Below are 24,362 nucleotides of genomic sequence, written 5' to 3' on the forward strand. Positions count from 1 at the left end.
CTCACAAGCTTCAGAGATTCAGATTCAATTGATGCTTCAGCTGCTTTCGGTTCTCAATCTCTAACTTTATCCTGATATTTTACTTCACCTGAAACTTCAAATTACTCTTTAAAGCACTTTCATTACAACTTTTTTCACTGCTGACACTTCAACCTCAACAGACCCTACAGCTCTTTTTAAAACGTTCAGTTTAATCACCTCTTTACTGAGAGTCTTTATCACGATCATTTAAACTGCCCCTTCACATACCTTCAATAATCGTCGTAAAGCTGTGATCTTGACTTCCTTCAAACACTTCGACTCACATTAAATATTTTCTTCATGCTGACTTTCAAGTTTCAGCTTCAACTCTTCTGCTCCTTCTGATGTGAATCAGTTTGCCCTGAAACTCTTTTATATTAAATTCATTTGAACCACTTCTCCTTCTTTCAGTAATCACCATCACCAAAACTAGACTAAACTGAGGGACACATTTGGTTGAGACTCAAAGATTTATCTTCAACTGACTCTTCAATACCTTCACTTAGATCTACACTTTCAGCTCACTTTATATTGCAACCATAACTTAGCCAAAAAAGTTATACTCTATATGGGAACTTTTATAGCAAGAAATCTGTTGATCTGCCTTGCTTATGGACACTTCTTTAGCCTCTGACATATGTAAAATCATCCTTTTGGTGCCAAGAATTGAACCAGCAACTAGAGCAGGGTGATATGACCAAAAATATTTATCACGATATACATTTGAAAATTTGCAATAACGATATAACTGACGATATAATTGAAACTAGACAAAATACTTTACAACTCCACAACTTTATTAGTGCAAAAAAACCCATCAATGTATTTTCACTTAAACAAGCAGCTGTTTTTTTATGTGCATTAAAGTTATATAAAAAATGAACAGTGCAAACGCAAATTCCTTGCTGACAGTTTAACCAAAAAGGCATTTCCAGTGGAAACTGGCCTACATATCCTCAGCATAACCATGTATAATATCCACAAAACTTAAAAAGAGGTTATACACACACACAATACGGTAATATTATGTTGAAGCACAGTACGTATCACTCCGCGAGGCTCCTGCCTACGATAGCCGTAATGCTCCGACAATCCATCAAGCGGTGCGGGTTCGTAGCTTAGCAAAGTCGTACTAAAACATTTGACAGATTTTCGAGCACCGTGTACCACATAAAATCATTTCGAGGTCAGTAAACACAACCAGAATTCATACATAAGGCACATGGGATTATAAGGGGCACTGTCGATTTTCAGAAAAATCAAAGGATTGATTTCAAGTGTGCCATATTTTCCAAAAAACACGGTAATAACGTCAACCCGCTAGCATGCGCTACCAAAAATAGTGCTTTGTTGTGTATCTGACGGACGAAAGGTAAACCAGTTCCCCACCACTGAGGTTCCAGCATTTTTACAAACCAATTCTGGTTCATCCGTTTCATTCAACGATCCACTTTCGCCCTTCTCATTCTCCGTCGCCGCCATGCTTTTTCCGTCATGTGCGTATGAAAACAAAGGCATTGCGCATGCGAATTTTACCCAGGTTCTATCGCAATATTTCATTTTCTTATCGTTGCCCAACATTATACCGGTATTACCGTGAACGGTATGATATGGCCCAGCCCTACCAGCAACCGCTATGATTGAAGTGCAGTCACCACGCAGTTTTCCATCTTTACAGCTCAGCAGCTCAACGCTTTTACTGCAAACGGTTTAAGTTCTACATTTCTATTCACTTCATGAGAGCAACGGGGGTTAGATGGAGCTGACCTCCAACCCCGACGGCCTTCTGGTGCGAGTAGTATTCATGTCAGCACCCAGGTCTCATGTCGCACACATTTTCGAGTTGAATAGAGAAGCACACACGTGCATTCAGAGGGTATAAAAGGCGGAGGTCAGCACACGACGAGCTTTAGCAGGACGGGAAAACCCGAGAGGACGGAGCGGGAACAGAGGCCGGGTCTGGTTTTATAAAACGCCCACATGCTTTCTGTCACATGCTGACGCTGACAAAACTTCTACAAATGTACAAAAACATGCAAGACGCAAAGCAAACGGCAGGCCCAACTTTGCTGCTGAATGATTTACATGATCGTGCACGGGGGGAAGAAATGCCGTTGGCTTCTCCCTGCAGAGACGAAACCGGTTAAAGTCCTGAAAATAATAAAGCCAGCATTCAGGAATGACTGGTATCATGAATCATTGAAGGAGAATGTAAGCATGTAAGGAGCCCAGTTAACCTTAGACTGCAGCTGTGCTAACTCTGAAACTCAGAGTGTTTTCTCTCTATGTTCAGATAAACGCTGAAAATATATTCCATTAGTATAGGGAGCTTAGCTCGAGTAAAAAGCTTCAGTTTACCCACTGATCTAAACTTCCACGCTCACCAATGGCCACGAGCTGTCAAGAGTGACCGAAAGTGTGAGATCGAGGACATAAGGGATGAGATTCGCACGTTGAGCACTGCTGTGCAGCTGATGGTTGGAGTCCAGTGCACGTTCAGCATTTTTTTGATTTCCATTATTTGTATATCAACAAATCGTTAGTTGAGAAAAGTTTAATTTGGGAACCTCCCAACATTCTGGTTGTCTCTACAAGTCGCCGAATTTTACCAACAGTCCAAAATTTGTGGGTGCTACATCACTGAGACACCAGCACTGATGAAGTTCACTCCAGACGAGGCTTCAACAAAATCCACATTTTAGAAAAGACCCAGAGCAACTCTTTGATTTCTGGAAACAGCACTGGGTCTATTTTTGACACAAGCTAACCTCAAAATAACCCGGTGCCTGAAGCCTGGAGTACAGTCTGATGCGGACACAGCCACAAACAGCTAGAGACTCGATGACCAAGTACTCGTTCCTGGTGTGTTCCCAGGGAGAGGCTGAGGAGCTCGGAGAAGCTCAGGATACCAAGGGATGATAGCAAAGGTGTGATCTGATCCTTCGGTCCAGATCGATGCTAAAATATCCTCAAACTGCTGCTGAAATAACTAGAAGTCATCCTGCTGCCTCAAACTTTCTCTCTCAGTGATCACTTTACATGGAAATGTGTTTGTGTTGCCCCGGCTGGGAAAATCCGATTATTCAAACATTAAAATGTAAATCAGTTTAAGAGTATATTGTGTTGTTACACTGCAGTGTATTCAACATTTCACACCAATAAAAGCTTAAAGTTTCATATCTAAGAAACAGAATCGGATCTTTCGCCTTATCCTGTTGTGTGTCTGCAGCTGAATCTGTGTGATGATGTGTCACTGCTTTAGTTTTGTTTAATAATTTGTAAAAAGACGAGAAAGAAAACTGAGCCCGCCTAGGGCAACGCTGCTGCGCTGCTTTAAATACACTGAATGTGCCTTCATCAGCACTGTAAAGCAGGAAATATGCTGACATACGAGCAGTTTGTCCTCCAACATCATCATTATCATCTACACTTACAGCCCGGCCCCCTCCGCTGACCTCAGACTTGTCAAAGCTGCTCAGTTCTGTGTACCAATGCTGCATTGGGGGTGTTATTAGTGGGTTTGAGATGGCGGGGATGGGGAGGGGGCGGGGGGTCTGCAGATCCATCGCAGAGAAGCTGCGTTTAAAACACCGAGGTTTCCACTCGGGGCACGGAAACCTGCAGAGCCTCGGACAACAGAGAGCTTTGTGTGTTACCACTCGCTCAGCTGTTCCCCCAGGCCACAGGAGGGCAAAGAGGAAGTTGCCACGGCGATAGCGGAGCTGCTGGCACGGGGACCCAACGGCAAGGCTTTGGAGTGAAACAAGTCTCAGAGATGCAGCGCCTGCAGGTGCGTTTCTTTCTGACAGGGCAGCTGTGTTCACGCCTGAGAAATGGAGACGCAGAGCGAGCTAATCATCGGAGTCGCTCCTGCAGGAGCACAGCGACACTGTGAAGGGTCTCCTCTGACCTGCGCTCAAAGGAGGCAGCAGGGAAATTATGCAAAACTGTCCAACGGACTCTTTGTGGTTTAATCACATGCTTACGAACCTTTGCATGTGAGTCACATACACACAGATGTTCACCTGCTGCACTTCCTTCACTGTTAGAGCAAAGATACTCGGACAACCTGGACCCTCAGCTTAGACACCATGAAGGAGTTCATTGGCCTCCAAATGTGAACTTTTCACCCTCTAAACTGGAAGAACTTCAGTTCATTGATAAAAAGTGTTGCTCATGCAAACAAATAAGGGGAAAAGGTGTTTTAGTTGCTCTGTTCTCACTTCCACGTCCTCTGAATACCTCCCTAAAATACAGTGTGTAAACACAGCCTGGTGCACAGAAAATTCACAGATTTGTTGTCATGTGACAGTTGGTCTTGGCTGTAAATGGACTGATTCTTATATAGCGCTTTTCTACTCTCCCGGAGTACTCAAAGCGCTCTATACAACATGCCTCATTCACCCAATCACACCCATTCTCACAAGCACTTTATCTATACTTAGTGCTTTCTAACGACATTCATACACATTCATACTCCGATGGATGCATCGGAGAGCAAGTTGGGGTTAGTATCTTGCCCAAGGATACTTGACATGCAGACTGGAGGAGCCAGAGATCGAACCACCGACCTTCCGATCAGTAGGTGACCTGCTCTACCTCCTGAGCTACAGCCAGCTGTGTCAGTCATGACTTCTCAGCTGCACCGAAATCCACAAAATTCTTTCTTTTTTGCAGGATCTTTTTACAGCTGATGGTTTATTTATGGCAGATTTTTAAATAAGATGTGTCGAGCAATTTTATTTTGATTAAAAGGTTAAATCTGATCGCTGCACGTCACACATAAGGTTTGTGCAAGTTGGAAAGCTTGTGGCTATAAAACAAAATGTGCCTCTAGCTCCTGCTGGTGGGTCCTGGGATTCAGGTGTGAGAGAAAAAGAAACTTCTGTGTATAAATTTAGACTTCATGCTTTAAACCTGGAAAATCTTCCATTTCTAGTAGATATGAGACCAGACTGATGGAAATTGCTGATAAAAGAGGGGAGGGGTGTCACGTCCAGGAATATAAGTATAAATCTTGGGATCTTGTGCTGACAAACATTTGTACCACTCCTAGTTTCTCTGAACTTTCACGACAGAGGTTTTGCATTCCAGTTTATACTAGTTACTGGGAGAAACACAAGGTTGAAATCAACTGAAATGATGTGAAACAATGAAACGTCAGTAATTACAAGTACAAATGTGGCTTCTCTCCAATCTGACCTTCAGCTGCCCAGATTATTTCCAAAATAAGGTCTTGGAACGTCTCGTTGGACAAAACATTATTTAAAGGAGAGAAGCCTCCAGCAGCTGTTTTCAGGGCTGACTGATGACAGTTTTAAAGCTTTCTGGTGCTATAAATGCAGTTTTTATGTCTCAGTGACCACTGAAATGAAGGTTAGGCTCTCTCGCCATTCATTTAGATCAGACAGGATATGGAAGTATTGTATGTTGGTTGATTTTAATATAAATGTCAGTTTGGACCTCAAAAATCTTAAGATGTCCAACATGAAACCTCGGAAATCACCAAGAGACCCACTGTAGAGAATTATTACATGAATATGAGTAAATTAATTATTTAAAAAGCAACTTTACACAGTGAGAGTGAGCTGTGAGGCGGAGCTGCGTCATCGGTGAGCCGATCAACGGTGAAATAAAGTCCTAATCGATGAACAGAGTCCATTAATAGACTCAATATCAATAAGCAGTGTTCGTCAGACTCACTGTCACCGGCTTAACACAAACACACACTGACCCAAATATCAGCCTTTTAATCAGTCCAACACAACCATCCCCCATCACACACACACACACACAGTGCTGGTTGGCTGGCAGCACGCCGGCCGCTCTCATCCTCATTTCAAATCAAATAAAGCCGCCGTCACACCGCCGGCTACAAACTGCTGCACACACACTCTGAAACACACTCATGGTCAGGAGTTCATTTAATCAGAGCAACGATGCTGCGTCTCTGCATTTAGACCCAAAAACAGAAACAAACACGTCTGAGAGGCTGTAAAAGGCTCCGAGTGTTCTTTCATTAACAAAAGCTGCTCATTAATTAAGGGGAGTAGCAGTTTGAGCTTACACACTACAGTAGCTTCAGTTTACCTGAATAAGCTTTACATAAGGACTGGAAAGACGTAACTCGAGCCTATTAACACACCACATGTTTGTCTAATAGTCGAGGATTACAGCAGGTATTAAACCGCTGAAGTGCATCAGTATTCTCATTGTAATGAAATGCTCTCTACAATGAAACAGCTCTTTAACTGAAGCACTGTCAGAGCAAACATAATACCTTCACCCCCATCAGCCAGACTGCAGGCAGAGGCTGCAGAATAAAGACAGAAGTGTGGGCGGGAAGGAACTCCACCTGGAAACAAAGCCTTAAACTGCGCTCCAGCCTTCATCTAACGCTCACTCTGACACACTTTGACAAGTTCTTACACTCAGATTTTTCCCACTGCCTCCTCATGTCCTCCTCCTTCACCTCTATCTCCTCAAGTAATCTAGGCCAAGGTCAGGCCGTTTGGATGTACAGGAATGCAGACTCTAGGAGACGCAGTCATGATCTTGTTCATGTTTTCATCATCAGTGACTACATATATGTCCACAAAATATTTAGACTATCAACTCATACTGTGTTTAGAGAAAATGCGTCTCAACTGTTCCTATACTCCTGACACATACGGGATCACTACAGGTTTTTGCTTAGGCAGCAGTTGTCCTTTCTTTAGGCGCCTTCCCAGCTTTGACAAAAGTCCAGCTGGGATAACCACATTTACTCAGGGCCTTCTTGATGTAATCTTCTGCTTCCCTGGCTGCTCTGTCTGTGGGGATGGTGTTCGCTCTATGTTGTAGCATCCTGATGACATCCAGTTTGTGCTTCAGTGGATGATGAGAGTCAAACCTTAAATCTGTATGCATTGGCTTACAGTACACATGAACTTTTAAATGTCCCCATTACTGATGGAAATCTCACAGTCTTAGGTTTTTGCTTAGGCAACAGTTGTCCTTCTCTCCTGGATCTGTCACAAAAATGAAAAGCCAAAGGATGAAACACACAAATAACCATCAGCAATCATCCACAGCAACAATCAGTGAAATCCACGTGCAGGAGTCACTCTGTACAGAGGTCAAAACACTCTGCACTCTGCCAAAAAAGCCACGTTTCCATCTTTATGTGTGAATCTGCTTCCCTCTCGACATCCACTTGTCTGTCTACAAAATGACTCATCTTTAGGCTTTTCTTATTTTTAGCTACTGAAAACTACACACCCAACACACTCCTGATGCTATCAACCAAGGGGAGGCAACAATCAGTTACAGACACTAAACTTGACGTGAGGGTTCAGACTGCAGAATAAAAATCTGTTTGCTTATTAATGTTTGACAAGAATCCTTTCAGAAACCACTTCAGTTTGTTAAGGCTGTAATGAATTTAGGAAACAACATTTTTGGGTGTGTTCTGACAGGAAGATAGAAGACTAATGAAAAGGAACACAAACGGTTTTATTTACTTTCTTCGTTTCAGTGCCAAGAATAAAAAATGTCCCAATTTAACTCAAGACAAAAAGCATTGGAGGGAGAGGTGAAGTAAAGAGCTGGTCTGAGTCATAGATCAGTCTGCAAACTGATTCCAGGTTTATTAGCATCTTTAGCTCATCAGTTCGGCTGCTCTGCTCCCTTTGTTCTCTAAAGAACGGAGGAGGAGGAGGCGTTTGTTTCAGCGTGGTTACATCAGGCGTTACCGCCGTCCCGGATGCATCTCAACTTTGGCTCGCTCTGCTGCTGATGCTGCGTATCAGAGGGGTGATTCAGAGCATAACAGCGAGTGTCCTCGGATGGATTTGAGCCTTATGTAAGAGCTGTAAGCTGCAGGGAGGGGAGGGGTGGGACTCCAACCGGCACGCCAACGTCACTGGGCCAGTCGTGGACTACAGGACACAAACAAGCTAAGCTCAGCCAGCCAGTAACTGATATGAAGAAGCCTGAGGAGTGTGCAGTCTAACACAAAATGATCATCTATTAAATACAAGAGAGCCAAAATATTAGGAACACACCAAGCACCACGACATTTGGATTTTGGTCCATTTGAAAACCGTTACTGATCTTTTATTAACCATTTAGGCTCTAGGCGTTTATTATATTGACCATTAAAGTGACGAAGGCCACATTAAATTTAGTGAGAAATAAATCGAGATTTTATAAAGACTGCAGTGTGACCGGGCCCAGGACCATTTGAGGCTTTATATGCTTAAGTTAGGGATGCAAAGCTCCAACGTTTTCCATCTCTAACACCTCAGCTTTTGGTATCTGCTGATCCCATGCCGATAATAAGTTAATAGGTCATATTGCTCAGTGAGGAAAAGACCAGGCTGATATTGACCCAGGCAAACGTGGTGAACATCAGCAGGACCTTCAGGTCACGTCTGGTTTAAACTAACACGATCAATGACTTGAACAGCAAATCAGCTGTCAGCTCTAATCAATGGTTTTCATTGCACACAGGTGGACCGTGCTGCTTCACGGCTCTGTTCACAGAGGCCACAAAGCCTCGCCACACAGGCCGACTTGGCTCTGAAGAGGAAGTGAGGAGGAGGACAAGCAGGAGGAGGCACACACACTGACCTCCCACACATGCTCTTTGACCCCTGAACAACCTCCAGCACTGAGACGACACAGCAGCCAGCTAATACAGTGCCAGCGAGGAGGGAGCGGCAAAAGGCCAAGGCGTCGCTGCTCTAACACTGAAGGTTAGCAATGAAAACTCTGGTGTTACAACATCGACGCGTCTCCGAGCTCTTTAATGAGCGAACAGCTCTGTCACATGCTTATGCAGTTATTTAAAAACACTGCAGAGAAAAGAGGGAAGAGCTCGTCTCTGCAACTGTGAAACACAGAGAGTCCTGTCTGTTAAATTCACAGTTTTCCTCACAGACTCTGGTGCGAGTGCTGTTAAAAATAAAGAAGGCTGATGGTTTCCAGGCCGCGGCCTGAAGTCACACTCAGGTCCGGTTATTTTAACACACCACACTCCGCCGGCCTGACCCGCCTGCAGTAATGATACAGCCAGAGTCCCCGCCGGAGACCCAGAACCAGGACAGCATCTGGCCCACTTCTGCTTCCTCGGCTCTGCAGAACAAACTCAAATTAAACCTGCTCTGTGTAGCTGTATCATGGACTATAATGGTCTTTATTGGACCTGAGTGAGAAGAAACTAAGCCAGCTTTAAAGACTGAATGGCCTGCGAACTGACCTCAGCATGGACAAATGAAGTAAATGGAGCTTTCAAGATCAAATCTAACATCTTCTTTCTGTCTGGAGTTCACTAAACTCATCAAGGAGAGGAACATAAGGAAGGAAGCAAGGAAAGAAAATAAAGCAAGGACACAATAAATAGAAGAAAGGAAAGAGGAGCAGATGAAGGAAATTAGGCAGTGAGAAGGAAACAAGCAGACCAGAGGATGGAGAAAAAAAGGACATGAAAAAAAAAGTTGAGGAAAGAAATTAAAAGAAAAAAGGAAAAACTGGGCAAACGAAGAAAGAAAGCTAGGTGGGAAAAGGAGTCAAGGAAAGACAAATGGAGGGATAAAGGAATGAAAAACAAAGCAAAAAGAGAAGGAAATAAGGACCCAATGAAGGGAAGATTGATAAAAGGGAAACAAGAAATAAGAGTTAAGGAAAGGAAGAAAAAAGAAAAAAATTCAAGGAGGAGTTAAGGAAACAAGAAAGAATTAAATTAGAAGGACACAAGACTAACAAGCAAGGACAGAAGGAAACAAGGAAGGATGGAAAGGTGAGGGAATGAAGAAAGAAAAGAAGGATGAAATGAAGGGATGAAGGAGGAGAAAATTTAGCAAGGAGAAAAGGAAACAAGAAAAGAAAAACAGGCAAGGAAAAGTAGGAAAGGAGAAAAAGTCGAGTTACAGAAAGAGAAGAAATGAAGAACAAACGAGGCAAAGTTAGGATAGCGGACAGGTGACACTTTAAGGAAGGAAACAGAAAATGATGTCAAATAAAGAGAAGGAGATGAGCAAGGAAAAAAAGAAAAATAAAAGGAGAAATGAGGAGAAGGAAGTAAGGAAGGAGAAGAGTCATCTCTCCATCATCCCTCCATCTCTGCTCCCTGCTGCAGCATTTCCTCTAATAGGATTTTCTCCCTATTATACCCATTGTAGTGAGTGTGTGTGTGTGTGTGTGTGTGTGAGGTTTATGTATGGAGGCAAAGCAGAGAGGAGGATCAAAGCTATAACTGAGAAACAGCTCGACTCATCTGGAGGAGCTTCAGCTGCTGAAGAATCACGAGTGTGTCTGTATGTGTGCAGCCGTGTGTGTGTGTCTGTATGTGTGCTGCCGTGTGTGTGTGTCTGTATGTGTGCTGCCGTGTGTGTGTGTTGGGAAAGAGAAGAAGAGTCTTTGAGAAAAAGCAGATAAATTGATGCAAACGTAGACGCAGTAATTGGCATCCAAGACTGTGTGTGTGCATTTTTACAGCCCATATTACTTCTGCATGGCTGCGGATGTAGGTCAAACACACACACACACACACACACATACGCACGCACACACACATTCCCCTACATTTACTCCCAACAGACACACACACCAGTCGAGTCCATTAAGACAGCGAGGTCAGTGGCTGTCTTTATCCGACAACAATCCCTCGCCTCGGACAGAAAAAAAGATACAAAATAAAAAAGTCCCCCTCTACACACTGATGAGTAGGTGCTCTGAAATCACCCAATCAGGACGCAGCAGCAGGATGAAGTAAGAGCATACAGGTGTCGAGTCAAATGACAAGCAAAACTGATCGACAGAGATTAGAGTGGCACGTCAGAGCAAGACGAGGAAGCTGTCGCTCACAGCGTCCAAACACATAATTTCCTAACTATTAAACACTAATTACAGTTATTATTCTTATTAAAATTATTACTACGGAGAACATGGAATCTTAAAAAAAGGTAACATGAGCTTGTGAAGTCAACATTACACCACATTTCATACCTCAAAACAGACCGAAACATGGACCAAAAGAGCGCAGAGCCCAACAACATTTTCTAAATCATTTACAGCATTTCTGGTTATTATGATTAATGTGGAGCTAATGAAGCCAAACACCCAACGACAAGCATGTATGTCGATGCTAGAAGCTCATTTAGACCTAAGAGTCTAGCCAAATTAAACAACACGGATTATTTTCTTTAAATGCGCCGTTCCTGGTTATTATTATTAGTATCATCATCATCATCATCATCATCATCATCCAGCCACTCCCTGAGGCTGCTTCTGCTGGAGGTTTCTTCCTGTTAAAAGGGAGTTTTTTCCTTCCTACAGTTGCCAAAGCACTTACTCACAAGTGGTTATATGATTGTTGGAGTTTTCTCCGTTATTATTGAATGGTCTTTACCTACAATATAAAGTGCCTTGAGGCAACTGTTGTTGTGATTTGGTGCTATATAAATAAAATTAAATTGTTGATATTACTGTGTAGCACGGCATGCTAAACAACCAATATGAGCACCAGAGCGCGCCGGTGTTTCTGATAGGAAAACTGAGCCCTTTTTTTTTTAAACTTCAAAACTGACAGAACGCTGGCCTGAAAGCCGCGTGCAGCATGTTAAACACAAGCCGTAAGAGTGTGTGCGCTCTGCGGTGAGGAGCCGTTGTTAAAATGCACCGCAGCATTTTAAACGCGATGCTTTGTGCCTTCAAACTAGGAGTTAAAAGCCTGGCTTGCCTTCGTCTTGCGGAGGCGTAAACCTTTGAACACGCTGCCAGAAGAGAGAATCAAGTCATTCAAAAACCAAAAGAAACAGAAGTTGAACGTTGAACTTCAAAATAAAGGCCTCCCTGCTGAGGTTTTCTTGGTCAGTGTGAACATGAAAGAGAAAAAGTAACCAAGTAAGAAATCGGGCTGACAGATATTTTCTTGATTAATCTGCAAAATGTGAGGGAACAATGAGAAAAGCAGCATTTAATTGTTCTGCTGCCTTTAGATATTTTAATTTGAAAGGTTTTCCCACACTGCTGAAGGTGTGAACAGCCACACTTTAGCCCCCAGTTTCATGACTTCTCTCAGGACAAACAGGTTGTCTGCAGAAACAACAGCTTACCTGCCAGGCGCCGTCATCTGGCAGCTCGCTGGGTTGGGGGGGTTAACACCTCAGGAATCTCAAACATGTGAAGCCATGCCCTGCACCACCACAACCATCCACCCACCCCCACCTCCTCTGTGTGATCAGACTCTAAACCTGTTAGTCCACCTCTGAGAGACATGCAGAACCCAACGCCTGTGGAAAGGTCACAGAGACCCTAAGAACAGGACAAAACAGAGCTCCTTCAGAATAAAAGCCTCTAAACAAACCTTGCATCAGCCGAGACAGCTACAAATGATTTCTCCTTTGTTTGTTTCTGTGTTTAGTCTTTGTGGTCCTGCACGGACTCATTTATGGAGCCTTTAAGGTTCCTCTGCAGAGGACAGAGGCTGATGGAGAAAACATCCATCTGTGAGAACAACAACTAATGCACTTCCTCTCATCTGTCATGTTTTCCACTCGTCCCCTCTCCATGGAAAGAGGATGCTGCAGATAAAAGTCAAACTGCTCCCTGTTCCTACTTCCTGTCTGACATTTTTAACCCTTCATTGGCTTTTGTCTCACCATCCTTTGGATGGAGGTGATGGCGCTCTGTCTCGTGTTGAATTTGCTGAGCTCCGAGTAATGAAAGACAAACAGCAGCAGAGTCTCAACCAAACACCACCCTGCTGTTTAAAACAAACACACACTTCACACTCAAACATCCACACACTCAAACCCTTGTGGTCACGTGTTTACCGTCAGCGCTTCCTCCGTTCATGCTCTCTGTGCTGGACTGCGACAGCGCCGTCCTCCGGCTGCGGCGCAGCGACCTGTTGGTGCTAGGGCTCCCCACCGGCGTGGATGTGGAAGCACCGTCCCTCCTGGAGAAGATCCCGCTGAAGAAGCGAACCAGGCGCCGCTCGCTGGAGCGTCCCCCACCTCCCCGCAGCAGGAAGCCTCCACCTCCTGCCCCGGCAGCGTCCTTCTCTTCCGCCAGCCGCAGCAGGTCGCTGTTGTCCAGTGTGCGGTTCTTGCTGCCTTGCGCCCTCTCCCAGCGGCTCAGCTCGGACATGGAGTCCGTCTTGTTGAGGACGGCGCCGACCTCCAGTGTCCTGCTCTTCTCTCTGGTGGGGTCGAGGAGGCGGGCTGTGGGGAGCGGCGCAGCCGGCTCGTCATTCTTTGCGGCGTCCTGACCGATGCAGCCGGAGCTGCTGTGGTGTTTGTCTTTGGAGAGCGCCCGCAGGCGCAGCAGCTCACCACCGCTCCAGTGCCTGAAGCTGAAGCTGCGGCGCAGCAGACCGGGTGGGCGCTTCAGAGGAGGTGGAGTCTCCGGGGGGCCTTCTATGGACGGCGCCCCATTACTTTTAGAGTGGGTCAGCTTCCCGACACCGCTCACGGGCTCCGAGCTCTGCTCCTCCACGCTCTTCGCCTTCAGGAGCTTCTTCTTCTTCTCGCCAACACCACCGTTCTCCACCAGCACCTGTGGTGCTTCCTCCACCTCCCGCTCGCCGCTGTCCTCCTGCCTGGGCTCCGCCAGCGGACTGGTGGCCTTGGCGCCCCGCTGCAGCAGCTGCTTCCTGCAGATCTTCAGCCTGCCGAGCTCCAGCTGGCCCGTGCTGAACGTCCTAAAGTTTCGCATGTAGCCGTGGGAAGAAGAGAACTCCTCCGACTCGTCCTCCACCTCCTTCAGCTGCTCCAGCAGACCTCCCCGCTGCACCTCTGCCGACCCCTCACGCCTGAAGGCGCCCACCTTTGGGTTCTCTGCCCGCCGGGGCACCGAGCCCTCATCCTCTAAGCTCTCCCTCTTCACCAGCGTGAGGGAGATCCGGTACACAGTCTTTCTCTGAGGAGCTCCTCTCTCCATCCTCTCAGAGCTGCTACTGTCCAGCAGGTACATCGCCTCCTTCAAAGCTCATGTGAGAAACTGTGAACTGCTCCTTTACTTTAAAATATTCGGATTCAAAGAGAAACTGTGAACTGCTCCTTTAGTTTTATCCTCTGAGCACTAACCTCAGCAGGCTGCTGATGGGTCTGCGGGTAAATCCAGTAAACTAACATGCATTAACTCCATAAACCAGCTCCAAACCCAGGCTTTCCTCTTCATCCAGATGTGTAAACAGCGGTTTGGAACGCAGGAGACACTCGGGGTTCATCCCAGCGGGATTCACGACACACAGGCGCGTCCTCCGCGGCTCCCACGGGGCTCACAGCTGAGCTCCTCCCGGTGTCTTAGGCGTCCTGCCCGGTCAGAGGAGGTCCTCACTCCACGCTGAGTCCCGGCTCCAGCTCCAGTGTCTTTACAAACCAAACCGGGCGGGGAGACGCTGTTCGAGTCCCGGACCGTCTCCCATTGTGTGCGCACATCCCCCGCAGCGCCGCGCAGCAGCCAACCGGGCCTCTCGCTCCTCAAACCCGCTTCACTTGTGCTCCAAATACCGCTGAATTTCCAGCTGAAGATCCGGACCCGGACCTCCGCTCACACTTTAACCCGCTGACAGTAAACACCGGACCGGACAGCCACCGCACCGTCCTCCGCTGCACTCTGAGCGATCTCCGCTCCACACACACAGAGACACACTCAACACCGGCCAGCGGCAGCAGCAAAGGATGATGGGGAAACACGGTGCGGAGACCTCACAGGAGCCGGAGTGTTAAACCACGTGTTTATTATTTACTCTTACAGCAGAGCCTGGGCTATTTTAGAGGATCTGTTAGCGGTACCAACACAGAGAAGGACGATTTTCTCCTTACTATGGCTAAATGTATGGAGGCCTGAAGCTGCCAAAATAAAAACAAACCCAAAAATTTTTAATTAAATTAAATTCCAATTTAAAGAAAAACTAAGTGCAAACAGTTTATTTATTCACTCATTCAGACACATTTAAGGAGGACTGAAAATCCCAAATTAGAAAGAAAGAATGAAGTAATAAAATATATATATATATGCAACAGCTTATTCATAAAAAATATACTAATTGACATCTTAGGCGTTAATTCACTTATTCACTATTTTACTTATGTGTTTATTTTATTGGTTTGTCCATTGAAGGTTGTTTATCTCTATTTTTGTAATACAATTCTTTTGTCCGGCAATATGAAAAACAAACAGGATGGCATTAAGATTTTCTTATGAAGGACCAAAAGTACTAAAATAAAAAATAAATGTGTTAATCATTATATAAATATATATATATATACATATATATTAGGGGTGCAACGATACACAAAATTCACGGTTCGGTTCGGTTCGGTTCGATACTTTGGTGTCACGGTTCGATATTTTTTCGATACAAAAAATAGTTTATGCCTTTTTAATTTGTCATTTATTAAAATTATAAATATATATTTTAACTCAAAAGTACAGTTTTTAAATTTAATGTTGCTAAAACAACAAAGGGATAAAGTAATAAATCTATCTGATCAAGAAATCACTCATCTGTGGAAAAGAGAGTTTATTACAGAGAAATGGCTCTTTCCAAAATAAAAGCTATACTATACGCTTCTTCTGAGCTATATTCTCAGCAGCATATTAAACATATCAGGTCCCCATAAGGAGAATCATGTGCTAACGGCTGTCTAAATGACTCGGGTAAAGTTTGTATGCGTGCTTGTTGTTTTTGTCTGCTTCCACTTGTCTTTGCACTAGGATGATGTCGGTGTAAATGTGCAGTCATATTCGTTGTGTTCCCACTACTGCTGTCAGCGTTAATCTGAAATGACATTAACGCCACAACACAGCAAATCTCCGTTAATGAGCTACCGCGGATCTCCCCGTGCGTGGGGCTGGACGGCCAACACATTAACGAGCTAACTGCGCTAACGCACTAGTTCCCACCCATGTAATTGAGCATTGCATGGTACAGCCAACATACTGTTTTACTTTTGTCCATGATGCGCTTACCTTCAGGGTCATACGTCACATGAAAACCAAAATAGTTCCAAACGCCACATTTGAATTAGGGTGGGGGAGGTTCAATTTGCCATGTTGCAAGGAGAGCTTAACTTCTGTCTCGCTAGCTTGCCCTGTGCTCAGTGAATCTGCGTTCGACTACTCCGCCTAGGCTGCACTGTCGAGTGCAGATCCACTGAGCGCTCAACACAGACAGCACCGTCAGAAGGAAAGTTGATCAAATAAATTAAAAATGTTGTATTGTTCGATACATATGCGTACAGAACTGAAAGCACTGTATCGAACGGTTCAATATCGATACGAATATCGTTGCACCCCTAATATATACATATACACACATATATATACATATACATATATAATATATATACACTTGCAATTATTTTGTTTTTTAATTATCTATTTTTATTAAGCAATATTATTATTTTGATAATTTTTTTCCCTTTTCTGGCAGTTTCAGTCTTCCATACTTTGGATGCTGAAGCATGGATTTTATATTCTGGAGCAGGTTTCTGTCAAGTTCTCCCTGCAGCAGGCTGGAAACTTTCCTAAAATAAATGCTGAGGACCTGATGACCCTAAGCTGTGGCTTTACTTCCTGCTCTGATCTACATGTAAGTCAGCAGGGCAGTAGCGAGGTCACGCGAGAGCAAACTCCAGCTCTGGTTTTACCGTCTGCACCGCCTCCTCTAAAGCAGGGGTGGAGCCTCCTCTTTCTCCTCTCTGTCTGTCAAGCTCTTTGAAGCCTTGCGGGCAGCCATGGAGGCAAAAGCTGCACCCAGAGGGGCACAAAATCAAATTTGAGGTGGAAGAAGCAGCAGAAAGAGGAGCTGAGGAGCTTCTGACGGTGGAACACACACAAACATTTAAGTGATGTTTAACTGAACCTGAGTGTGCACTGATTTAATCCAAAACAGTAAGCAAGAAACATAAAAATAAAGACGCAGAAACTGAAAAGTCTGAAAGAGGTCTCCATCTCCAGAGGAACTACTAAATTCCAACATAGATCTGAGTTTCTCCCTCCTGTTTTACAGTCCCTGAAACACCGGGCTCATGTTGATGATCGCAGTAATAACACACTAAGGAGTTCAGCCTTAGTGAAGTTGAGGAAGTGATTCTGCCTTTAGGCTGGATATCTCCCCAACCTATGAAGTTATGACGAAACAAAAAAGATGGAAAAGTGGCTTCCTTAGATCTGGACACTGGAACAATATGAAGCTGCGGGCTTCTGGGCTGTTAAAGAGCAGATTAAAAGAATAAATCCACCTTAAAAACATTGTTAAACCTTCAGGTACCCCACAGCAAAGATTACACATATGCTGTGTTTAGGGGGGTCCTCTTGTGTTTAGACCCAGTGTCACTATGAGCATGTGCAGCTTCATCACCGCTCCAACTTTGAAATATTTAAGGTGGAAGTGAGAAGTGGGTCTGCGGTTGCTGTTTGTCACGTGACCTGCGCCTCTTTGATCAGTTTCTAAATTAAAGCGAAATCCTGAGTGGAAACTTGTTTTCTCAGCGCTTTCTTTCATCACGACTTCTCATCTCTGAAGTGCCTCCCTTCATCTCCGAGGAGGAGGAGTGCGGGGGAGGATTAACTCACCCTCCTCTTCCTCACCGTCAGGCCTCGGCCTCTGACGCTGGGTGGATGATTAGTGGGATTAATCGAGATTAGACGAGCAGCTGAGGGCAACTTTCTCCTTCCACTTTTTGGTTGGGAAGCACATAAAGTTGGTTAATGTGCTCCCCCCCCTCTAACGAGACACCGAACATCAAACGCACCTCCACCTGACGACAGATGGACGGAGAGGGTCGCCGCCACTCGAGCACAGGTGGAAACAGCTGGACGGAGATGGGTAAAGGCTGCCGTTGTCACACGAAGCTAGAAACATCGTGCATCAAGGTGAGGAGGGGGAAAGTGGAAGCAAACTCCACGCCGAGATGGCAAATTACACGCCAACGCATGCTGCACCTCCGTGACATCAATCACACCTCGCAGCCTTTCATCCCGCAGCAGCCTCGGACTCAGACGTGAGATAACTCAAGTGATGTCACAGCCACCAATGCAGCTCCTGACTCCGGCGGGGGAGTCTGTCACGGTAGGTGGAGACATGAAAACCGTCTTCTGCATGTTTGTCACAGAGCAGGCGGAAGTTGGATGCCACACCGCCACAAACATCACGACACAGACTAATCTGTTAACCTGTCGCAATGGACATGTGGGTCAAGATGGTCAGCACCTCCATCAGTCCAACAACCAGCGAGTCCTTGTGTTTCTGAAGGTTTGGTTCTCAAACCCGAAAAAAAAACAGCGACCTGTCCTGAAGGACAGTCTGTGTTCTGAGTCTGTGTACGGCTCAGCTCAACACCTGCAATCAATTTATTCGTCCAATCGGGCAACCATGAGGTCAGACCTTGGTCTGGACACGAGAGCTTCAGTTCATGGACACAAAACGTCACGTTTTTTGGGTCCATGAGCACAAATGTGTAAGTAGTGTATTTCAACAGTAAGTATATTAGTGTAGTAATCTGTTGTGGTGAAGATGGAGCTGAATCTGTCGACTTATTGGTCGATCCACCGTCCTTCCCTCACCCATCAGGTCGTGGATACAAGCAGCAGAATTGAGCTTCTCCATTAGACTGATGCTTCACAACCTTAATCTACATATTCAGATATTTTGTGCGCAGAATATAACGTCTTTGGAGGGTCCTCATGGCAACCAACCTTTAAAAGACATGGCAACCGATGCATTTTAACCCAAACCTAACTCACCAGTTTTTCTTCCATAATATATCTTTTTCTAACCCGAGAACACTAACGTGAGCTTCTAAGACTTTAATGAGGAAGAAAATCAAGTCCAGAAACTAATGCAGCTTTCAAATTAATAGGTTTTGAAGGCTTTAGGTTGCTGGCTAAATAACTGGTACAAACACAGTGAGGCGCTCTCCCTGTGAGGGCGCCCTCCCTCTTAAAAGGTAAAATCTGCAGCAGAAAGCAAACAAAGACTGAAATTATGTCTTTTTCTACCCTCTGCAGGTAAAAGAGTGCTCAAGGGCACTTAGATGGTGGGTGTTTTTGGTCAGGAAAATGACAAGGTCTCGTCAAAGTCAGCGCTGTGTTAATTCCATTCGATCAGCTCGATCAGAGCTGTCTGCGGTAAGAGGCTGCTTTATCTCGACGTCCTCCAAAATGAGCTGTTAGTTTTTGTGTGTGTGAGGATTTGTTTTCTCTTTCCTCTCGTTAATCATCTCATGACCTCCCAGATTTATCTGGTGACCCCATGTGGGGTTCTGACCTCTGACAGATACCAGTGAGAGGGATTTATAGCCGGCGCACTTTCAGGAAGGTTATTTCTCATTTTCCTGTGAGTTTAAGCTTCCTGGTGCAGGCTGTTTGCAGTAAAGTTGGAATCTGAGCGTCCGCAGAGGTCTGCAGAGCTTTAATCTGTCCTTGGCTCTCTGGGGACCCTGCCGCCGCCACTACCCTTATCGGGCCCTGCAGCACCCAACCCCGGCAAGAGCGTGGACAAACACCGCCACATCAGAGAGGGTCACTGCGGCGAGGTTTATAGAAGGAGACACAAAGCAGCTGGATATTTGAAATGGTGATCTGCGAGCACAGCGGGATTAACCGGGGGTCAACTGCAGCCGGCAGGTGGAGACTGAAAACCGATTGAGGAAAAGATGGAGACATGGCTGTTAAATGGGATTACCAAGAAGTGTCTGGAAACAGCTCTGCTGCTGCATTTAAGGCAAAGGAAAAGCCTTAAAATAACATTTGAAGCCTTGAATGAATAGAAATCACCTCTTCAGAAACACTTTACTGCTCCTAAGATACTATACACGTGTCTTTTTCCTGGGTTTTCAACAGATCTTGAATTCACATCTTCCTTATGGTTTGGGAGCAACATTGGGGAAACAAGCCTCTTTCTTCAAGGCAAATTTCACTTTATCTTCTTTATTTTAGTGGCTTAGAAACAGGATGACAGCTATAGGTTATCTTTAATATAGACTCAACACATGTTTAGTTTTCTCTGAGGCCTTTGGAGATATATTAGTTTTAGATTTACTTACATTTAGATGTTTCAATTCTAAATGCATGCAGACGCCCTTTAATAGAGACGATTAAGCAACACTGAAAAGGTTTGAATTAATCTTTCTGTGGATCATATTTCCAGCTCTTGATTCTGAAATGACATAAACACCCACAGATGCAAAATAAGGCCATTTATTTTATGGGTTTTACATAAACACACTAGAGTCTAGTGTGAAGAAGTCTTAATAATATACTTTATAACTAATAGCAGTCATTTGAATGTACTATGAAGAGACTGATCTGTTTACAGGCCAGTCACTTCAGTCACTTTGGGTCTCAGCGATCGTTACATGAGTACAGATGCATAAATCATAAAGTTATAAAACAAGACTCATTTTAAAGCACTGATACTGATCAATACATCAGGAACAGGCGAGCTCAGAGGTAAACTAAGAGAGAGAGAGGTGGTGTGTATCTGCTGACTGACCATCCCAGCATCCATCTGCTGTGTCGGCACGCTCTGGCTGCATCACATGAAATATGTATGCAGCTCTGCAGACACTGCCAAAGCGTGTCTGACACGCCGCACCACCACGAGGGAGAAACACACACCTCTGTATCTCAAGTCGAGTCGGGCGTTTCTGGGATTAACTGCTCTGCCCTTAAAACGTGTTAAAATGACCGAAACAGCCGGAGACGTTTACTCGATACGCAACGCTAGACAGATCTCATCAAACTGCAAATATATGTTGAACTGTGGTGGAGGATTTCAGCTTGACGAATCATTTTAAGCTGTCAGAGAAGAGCTGATGAAGCAGAGGCGGCGTATAAAAACTGTTTACCATGGATAAAAATCAATAACATAGCTGTTTAAATTAAACCTGCATTCAATCAGTTTTAATATTTCCGTCATTCTATTTTTGTCACCAAGGAAACATCTCGCATTCATAAAAGGCTGATGAACATCTTTGAACACTCACAACTAATATTCAGAGCTGCTCGGCCCACCCCCAAAGTTTCTGTACGTAGAATTTAATTTACACCAGGGTGCCTTCAGCCCCCCAAAACCTACAGAGTGAAAATTTGAACAAAAATAGGCACAGTGTCAAAAGTTTTAAACAATAACTCTTGAGTATTCTTTATAACAATAATAATAATAATAATAATAACTAGGAGTTTGTAGGTACACATAGGTTCCAGTCGGATGGAAACCTGTTAAAGTTACAGTCTGTAGACGATCGCTTGCAGTTTTGTTTTCTTACTCTTACTGTCGCTGTGGGACAAAACATCACCCCAAAACATTAAATTTAGACTGTACACCATAACTTTTCCCTTCTCAGTAGAAGACTGTAAGCCTGCTGTTTACCTCAGCTGTCAATACTGGGTGAAGAGCCTCCACCTGTATTTAGTCTGAAAGAGGGAGTACAACTTTGTAAAAGAAGTCTGACACAGGTCAATTAGTCAGAGAAGATCATCTGACTAATGACAGCCATTAGTCAAATCACCATTAGTCACGTTAGTGAGGACATCCTGAACTTTTCTGTCAGTAAGGCTGCTGTTGTTACCACTGAGTACAGTATCCTTTTTTTCTTCCTGTTAAATAACCTTAAAATATATTTGACTATACCTTTAACGCAAACTATCAGGTCTGCAATGATGGGGAAAATCACTGGTGTATTTGTATTTGTGTGAAAAAGCCAGTACAAGAACATTAGTTTTACACTTCCTGACAACAGGTTAAAGACGAGCTCCTGTGACAATCATGTTTAGCAAACACCCAGCGGGGAGCACTCTAATCAAACATGACACACACACACACACACACACACACACACACACGCTCATCTTCCTCATCCGGCAGGAGTTCAGGGTTTTTCTTCTGCATCAAAGACTTAGGGAGCAGTGGGAGGTACAACACCCTCCCTTCCACCTACTGCCTCACGTTCTCCCTCAACCCCTGGAGACGGGGGAAAATGGGTCAGTTACCAGAGGGGGGCGGAGGAGGGAGAGAAAGGGGGGAGCAGGCAGGGAGTGTCCCCCTCTGGTAGGAGGAAGGAGGAGAAAAAGGAGGTGCTGCACATCTGCACACTCATAAACATGCTTCACTTAAAGAAGCTAACTCAGCTTCAACAGCTAAAATCTAATGACTCAACAGCCCAGAGGTCAAAGGTCAAACAGCAAATAAAGGAGACATTGTCCTGTTTTAGGCTACAGAGGCGACCAACAACTAAACGCAGCGTTACTTCTCTTACCTGTGATTGGAGGAGGTGGACAGGTGAGCCAACATCAGGAGGACATGAGGAGAGAGAGGAGAAGAGAAACAGTCACAACATGCGTCTGCAAACAGGGATAAACTGCATTAGTCAGACAAATTACAATGAAGCTTTGCACATGTGGAGACATCTGGAGAAATAAATCAGGTCAGCGTGTTGTGTTGCAGATTTCAGTTTTCTTTCATTAAGTTTGAATGTTAATAATAACAATAGGTTTGAATAATAAGAACAACTGTGGAGGTACATGCTAAGCTACACACAAGTTCACACAAATAACACAACGAGAATTTAAAAAAAAAAAAATTACGCTATTCATACCTACCAGACTTCATTCACAAAAACTGATTTTTCCTCACAGAAAACAGGAGCTGCTGTTTTTGTTGTTTTGTTTTTGTTTTTGACCCATTTATTCAGATCCAAACTAACTCCTTATAACCCCAAGTTTATATAATTTAACCAACTAAACAATCAAGGCAAAAGTAGGCAAACAAATTCTGTTGTGAGGTAAAATTCCTGTTTTTGTGAATGGAGTCTGGTGGAGAGGAGCGGCTTCACTTTCTTGTCAGAAAGAGCAAAGAAATTGGTGAAAATGATCAAAATAGAACATCCACTTAAGCCATGTTGATTTTTTTTATTGATGCCAGACCAGTGCTCCTTGGAGGCTTACTCTAGTGCCACCTACTGCACATAACACACAGACAGTGGCTCAGATTCTGATACAACCTCACTACAAAGAAACGGGGGCGTCCCCAGCTGACAGGAAACAGTTATGACTCTGAAACAAAATGATTCTGAACACTAAATGCTTTTAAATATGATGTATGACATTATCAGGCACTCGTGTGTAGACCCTGCCCTCTCGGCTTTAATGATGTGTGGGGATTTCCTTTCTTTGGTTCCCACATCATTAGGAAACCAAACACACATAGACTCCCATCGCACAGGTGACCTTGAACAGATTTATGCAAATCAAAAATGGAGATGAGTGAATGTGGAGATAAGGAGAGGGAAGAGAAACCTGCCCCACCCCACGCTCCAGACGCCCAGTCTGTTGCCATGGAGATGCAAATGGAGGGGCAATGAGAGGGGATGGGAGGGGGCCGGGCGATGCACGGCTGGCTTGGCACCTGAAGGGTCTGTGTGTGTGTGTGTGTGTGTGTGTGTGTGTGTGTGTGTGTGTGTTTGCTCACTGAGCATGTGCAGACACATAGGGCAGCTTCTCTCCAAGAGACATGAGGATCATGTGGTTACCAACCTCAAACCATTAAAAAGCTACGCTGGTCTTTGACGTCAAATCGTATACACGAGCATTCTTTATCCCTGTGCTTTTACTCATAAACGCTTTCTCATTAAAAAGACAAAAACTGCAGTTCCTCTAATGTCCACTAGAGACTGGCTCCAATGGTGAGTGTGTCCCCGCAGAAATTAAAATGTCCAACAAACTTTCAAATTTTCCCCTTCATAACAACTATATAGAGAGTGAAGGTTTTTATAACTGTATTAAGGTTAACAGTTTCTATTATTGGGGGCGTGGCCTCCTTGACTTACAGAAATAGACCTGGACCACGTTTGAACCGATTTGTGGGATTTGGTAATAAGCTGAATCATGTCATCAGCGTAACGTCAAAGTGTATGTTTGGTCTGTCCTTTCTGGAGCACTTTTGAATCCAGTTGTCTGACAAGTAATTTGGCTTATTGTGCGGTTCATTATACTAACAGACAGTCCAATAAGTCTGTGCTCCGGATGCAGCATCCTAAATAGGCTAGTTTAAGTTACGTGACAATTCAGTCCTACACATATATGATCACTTGTGGCTCCACAAAGGAAAAATGGTGGTGGCTATAAAGCTACAGAAGGTTCAAAACTGGACTTAACAATATATTTGGTGAAGTCCATGTTAAGCTCCAACTTTGGTGGGATACAAAGACGACAACAAGGAACATTATAATAACAGAAAGTAGTGCTGTAAAATTCATTAATCTGAATTTACAAAATGGGGTGAAATTGACTACTTAATCACTTTTAAGTTAAAATATAGCCTTTTTTTGTTTTGACAAGAGGCT

At 44.3% G+C, this 24,362-nt stretch overlaps 1 protein-coding gene across 7 annotated transcripts in view; it reads right to left on the reverse strand.

Moving 5' to 3' along the window:
- agap1 (ArfGAP with GTPase domain, ankyrin repeat and PH domain 1) overlaps positions 1–24,362 on the reverse strand; it is a 185,051-nt gene that overhangs the window by 121,642 nt on the left and 39,047 nt on the right. For 2 of the 7 annotated variants that reach the window (XM_035911846.2, XM_035911847.2), the window contains exon 1: positions 12,840–14,772. The exons of 2 other annotated variants lie outside the window; for them this stretch is intronic. In XM_035911846.2, coding sequence (XP_035767739.1) covers positions 12,840–13,980 — 1,141 coding nt within the window. In that variant the 5' untranslated portion in view covers positions 13,981–14,772. Of the gene's footprint in view, positions 1–12,839; positions 14,773–24,362 lie in introns of those variants that run through there. 3 more of the 7 variants (XM_035911845.2, XM_035911842.2, XM_035911844.2) reach the window with 2 other exon arrangements.

This window comes from Neolamprologus brichardi, chromosome 23, assembly GCF_056152115.1.
Source record: "Neolamprologus brichardi isolate AB-2024 chromosome 23, ASM5615211v1, whole genome shotgun sequence".
In the NCBI taxonomy this organism is placed as follows: Eukaryota; Metazoa; Chordata; class Actinopteri; order Cichliformes; family Cichlidae; genus Neolamprologus; species Neolamprologus brichardi.